Source organism: Triticum aestivum, chromosome 2A (genome assembly GCF_018294505.1).
Source record: "Triticum aestivum cultivar Chinese Spring chromosome 2A, IWGSC CS RefSeq v2.1, whole genome shotgun sequence".
NCBI lineage: Eukaryota > Viridiplantae > Streptophyta > Magnoliopsida > Poales > Poaceae > Triticum > Triticum aestivum.
Window position 1 is genome coordinate 603,823,633 of NC_057797.1, and position 5,303 is coordinate 603,828,935.

The 5,303-nt window shown below is 44.4% G+C and overlaps 1 protein-coding gene across 1 annotated transcript; it reads right to left on the reverse strand.

Moving 5' to 3' along the window:
- Nucleotides 1-4,350: 4,350 nt before the first annotated feature.
- LOC123185678 (protein transport protein Sec61 subunit gamma-like) lies at nt 4,351-4,847 on the reverse strand. Its single transcript, XM_044597521.1, has 2 exons — nt 4,551-4,847; nt 4,351-4,466 (listed from the first exon to the last, which is right to left on the reverse strand). The coding sequence occupies exons 1-2, from the start codon at nt 4,642-4,644 to the stop codon at nt 4,351-4,353; spliced, it is 210 nt and encodes a 69-aa protein (XP_044453456.1). The 5' UTR covers nt 4,645-4,847.
- Between the last annotated feature and the right edge of the window lie 456 nt (nt 4,848-5,303).

Genomic DNA, 5,303 nt, shown 5'->3' on the forward strand with positions numbered 1-5,303 from the left:
GTTCATATCATCAGCCACATCTGTAAGATAAAGCAGGAAATGACAATGTGCAAATCTGGGCTGCTTCACGACACTGTGGATTATAGACAACAAAAACAAGCATACATGCAGGGCTAAATAAAATCATTGGATCTGTATTGGGTAGTGTACATGCTATGAATAAGGAATTTGGTTTTACAACTAAAACTTGGAACTTACAGTTGTTGCGAACATGCATTTTGATTGAAATAACAAACTAAATAGCAGTTGATGATAGGGAGTATGAGAAAATTAAACAACAGTTGAGGATAAAGGCTTTAGAAGGACTGACTTACATTAACAGTTAACGCCGACTCTATAATGCCCTTCTCCACATCAAGGGAAGGATAACACTCAAGAATTTCAGCACAAAAACTTCTTCATAAGCATTGCATGTACTCTACATTTTGTAGAGAGTAATTATAGATATGATAATACTGGAAGGGCTAGAGGATAATGAAGATAAGATGCAGATTGATGCTACATAATCAACTACATATCACTATATGTACAAGCGTTACAAGAAAAAATGGCTGAAAAGAGCAATGCGCTACACTTCTGCACTACCGGTGCTTGTGTATTCAACTTTTTGGTAACATTAAATATAGATCTGATAGTTTTTAGTAAATGGTGGGTGAGGTAGATAAGATGCAGAGCAATGCTACACAAGGTTGGTTCATGTGGTCTCGTTGTGAACAATGGGTCCTGACATTTTAGCTTGGTTTGGGGTAGAGGTTGTGCTGTGCTGGGTTGAGGTTGGCGTGCCCTTTTTATAGAAAAAGGGGATGGAGTCTTCCTTCGCACGCTTGCGAATGAGACAATTTAGGTGTCGGTCACTGGCGCGTGATCAACAGGCTAGGCTGATAGGTTGGGCACCGGCTGCCAAAATGTGTCGGGGTCACTGTGTGGCTATCTTACACGAGAAGCTTGGCCGGGGTTAGGTTGAGGTCTGGTGGGTTGGTTTACCTAGGTTTTTTGACCTAGCTAAGATAGGATTAGCCAATGGTCAGCCTGGCTCTGATACCAAGGTTGTCAGGACCGGATTTTCGGGATAGAATTTCCCAAAAAATGGCCCTTGTGCTCACCAGCCCCAGGATTACTGTTAGCTGATGAGGCACCAACTTGATATAGAAACTCCAAGAAAAATACAAGATATGTAGTACAAGACCATTCTGGCCTATGAGTACAACAAATGGTTTCTAGTGGTTGATGGCGGAAGCGGCTTGCGGATCATCAGCGTCTATGGGACTCCATTTCCCATAGGAACAGCTGACCTGGATAACTCCTATCTTCACGAGGCTGCTATCACCATTGCGTAGGTTCCGGAGCTGTCATCGCAATGCTCCTCTCCACGCAAGAAATCTGGCCAAGGCAATACACTACAAGAAATATGTCAACTTGTGACCACCACTATTGGTCGCTGAATGGTCACAAATTTCCATTTGTGACCTTTTTGTGACCAAAAACATAAGGTCAAAAGCTGGCCGTCATAAACTGACTATAGCGACCTTTCTTCTGGAATGGACGAAGACGTTTATGACCAAAATACGTCTACTTTGGTGTTTTGGTCACTAGCAACCTCCCCAGGCCACGTAGGCATCCAGCGTGGCAATCTGATGTGGCATAAGATTCAGCCCGGTCCAATTCAATTTTCTACATGGGCCTAGCCCAACAATTCAGCCTATTTGTGTTTTTTCTATCTGTCAATTTTTGGTTGGGTTCATGGGCCAAGTCCAATATTGCAGCCTTTTTATTGTTGGGTTGTGGCCTTTTTGTCTAAACGAATTTAGTTTTTCTTTTTTCCCAAAAGAAGGGTCCACTAGTCAGATGGGTCCCAGTTGTCAGGTTCTATTAAAGTGGGACCCTTTTGGTAGCATCATATTATTCAGATTACAATTTGACAATTTGACAGAAATAAATAACCATGTTTAAATAAGAACAGACAGAAAACACAAGTAATATTTCAAATAACAACAGCGAGAATCAATCACAGTCATACAAATATACTGGGCTCCTTCTGTGATGACACAGTTACAACACAGATACAAATACAATCAGTCACACAGATATAAGGACAAGCACAATGAGAATTGACAATCAGCACAAACTGGGCTCCTGCTCCAGTCAGATGAAACTGTATGCATGGCTAACTACGCGACCATAGTCGACTAGGCTACCTTCGCTACACTAGGACAGCAATAGAACTATCATCATGCCTTCGGCCGTCGCCCTGTTACATGAATCAGAAGAGAAGAATCAAAACACTGGAGCCAATATATTATGAACAGAACATTAAAAAAAGGACACGTTCTTTAGAAAGATAACACAAATTCAACTAATACAATGATTTTTGTCCCCAGATAGTTAATACGATATACTCATTCATACAAGGTGACGCAAGAAAATAGAGCACTTTACTCATAGCATGCAGAGTATCATTCTTAAGTTCATAGGGTTTATAGTGCTTGGACTTATTAGAGTGGTAGCATATCATCATATACATCCGTATGTTGTAGCCCATTTGAAATGTCTAGAAAGACTTATATTTAGGAATGGAGGGAGTAGAATGTAGCATGCGATAAAACCAAAGGATTAACCAACAATAAAAGAAGGCACTTAATTAGTTCATTACATTTAGTTAAAACTGCTTCTATGAAGCGTAGGACTAAACCATTTAGTTAACACAGCAAGAAGTGCCAAGGAGCATAGTATAGTACTGCACTAAAAGCACCAAGAATCTTCTGGACCAACAACAGAAACAACCAAGAAGCACTCATTTTTCAATTCATAGGGCTAAAAATATATTTATCAGAATGGCACTGAAATCAACCTCTTTATCTATCATCACAAGGTCAGTATGCTTGATAGGCCCATTATGAGTTGCCCTACGGTAATGCCACAGATGAGACAGAGGACGCACACATTGCTGTAGGCATTGGCAAGACAGGAACCAACAAAATGGTGCTTGCCATCTGCAAGGAGAAAGCAGAATACCAGAAAGGTTAGGAAAACAATATAGAATGATAAAACAAAGAAGAGATGCACCCACTCATTAGAGAAGTAGCATACCCAAAAAATGTGAAGCACAAATGGCCACCAAGAAAGCATATTGTTGTATACATTGACAAGATAGGAACCAACAAAATGCAAATGACTAAAACCAAACTTTATACAACAGGGAATGATTTACAATAACCAAAATATTTTGCACAACAAGCAGTAAATAGGTAGTAGATATTAACACCCATGACATAGGACCAGCATAAAAAAAGAGCATCGGTGTAGAACAGGCATATAATCAGTGTAGTCAGCAAAAGATAGGGGGAAGAGAAATTGAAAAACCCAGAAAGAGCATTCATATATGAGGCACTAAGCTGTATGAACCAAAAGACTATTGACATCAGCTAGCAAAGAAATGGCAGTTGGCACCACACATATCGGACGACCACATGAAACAGATAGAACAGACTGGTCGGCCATAGCTAACATGGTAAATAGAATAATGCACATATTGTAGAAGACACCACCAGCATGGATTCTAAGAAATGGATTGGAAGAGCTCAGGAAACACAATGTTCCTGGTGTGAGAATCAGTAGTACCATCTTCATTTTCAATCAGGATTTTCAAAGCCTTTTTGAGGTCACACGCGACACTGCTACATAAAGCTGGCCATGCGTGAACATAGGTGCATTAAAGTATAGATCAACACTGCATAACACGTGTCCTACAATATTTTGACTCCTACCTATTTTCTTATTTTACAAAAGCTTGACATGCGTGTATAGATCAACTTTATATTGTGAATACATAAAGCTGGCCATGCGTGAACATAGGTGCATTAAAGAATGAAGAATACATCGGCACATAGCACGAACCATGGACAAACATTGGTATGTAACCTGTCTACTCAGTAGGTGCCAATTTAGATGCACTGAATCGACACCAACTTGGGCGAACTGGTGGTATGTGCAGAAACAACGAAACATTGCAAAAGCTCCTCTTTTCCCAAATTGTGTGGTGAGGAACCAGCCTATGCCCCCAATTCGTCATGCGGAGGCAACTAGCGGCAATGACTTAAGCATGACCCTAGTTCCCCACAGCTGATTACCCTTGACTCATCCGAATTCTCCTAACAAGGTAGAAATTGGCAGATCTATTTGGAGGAAAAAAGGATCTACTAAAATCTAGCTTACTAAATATTGGTCAGATCGCAGGACTGTGCGCGCACACCGCAGATCCAACAGATCACAGCGCGAGACAACAGGACCCAAGTCTAACTAAAAAAACGTGCAAACAAGAGGGAGACAGGATCGGAGGAGACGCGTTCGCACCTAGCCGGAGCCGACGATGATGTTGTTGATGGGGATGAAGATGAGCTTGACGAAGAAGCTGACGAACCCCATGACGAAGAACCCGATCACCGTCCGCGCCGCCACCTTGGTGAACTCTGCGTGCCCAATCAGCATCAGATCTGGCGAAAGAGGAAAACGAACCGGATCTAGACGAGCAGGCGCGAGTCTTTGGTCCTTACCCTTGCGGTCGGGCTTGTGGCAGCGCTTGACGAGGCGGACGCTGTCCTTGGCAAACTCGCGGAGGGGGTCCACCACGGAGTCGACAGCGTCCATGGCTGCTGCCGGCGGGAAGGCGAGATCTCCGAGCCGACGACGACGATGAGGTCGCGCGCGTGAGGGGAAGGGAGGGGGGAAGCCAACGGGCGAATGGTGTGCTATTTGGATTTGTGCTCTGGATCTGCGAGGAGGGGAGGAGGAGGCCCGGCGGCGAGCTATGGTGGGAGGATGTGGTCTGAATCGGGGAGAAAGGGGCGGGGGCAACGACGGCGGCGGGAATGGATCTCCTCGCCGCGGCGGGATGGGGAAGTAGGGGGCAGCGACGGGGGGCCGTCATCGTTGGTCGTTGCAGGTCAAGAGCAGCAGCGCTTGGGGGGAGGCCGGTGGTGGGGTAGGAGTTGGGACGTCGGAGAGGGAGGTCTGGGTCGGGGAGGGAGATCTGGGTCGGGGAGAGGGAGGCGGCGCCGCATGGATCGGGGAGAGGGAGAGGGAGGGGAGTGTGCTGCATGATGCTAGGGTTTGGTTGGCCAGCGTGTGTTTAGGAGACGTTGGATCTGTATGGTGTGGACGGCTCAGATCAGCTTAGGGGGTTGATCCGTGGGAAGGGAGGTTCTGCCTTCTGATTGGTCCAAGAAATGTGTCAATTTGGAACAGGCATAACAAATTCAAAAAAAATCAAAAAAATGCAAAACCTTCGCGTTGTGTCGTCATATGTG

What these genes read in the sequence shown, in the direction of transcription:
- LOC123185678 (XM_044597521.1), bottom strand. Translation starts at nt 4,644, where the DNA reads ATGGACGCTGTCGACTCCGTGGTGGACCCCCTCCGCGAGTTTGCCAAG. An exon ending in CCACAAGCCCGACCGCAAGG is followed by an intron (nt 4,467 to 4,550) that starts GTAAGGACCAAA and finishes TTGGGCACGCAG; the next exon opens with AGTTCACCAAGGTGGCGGCG.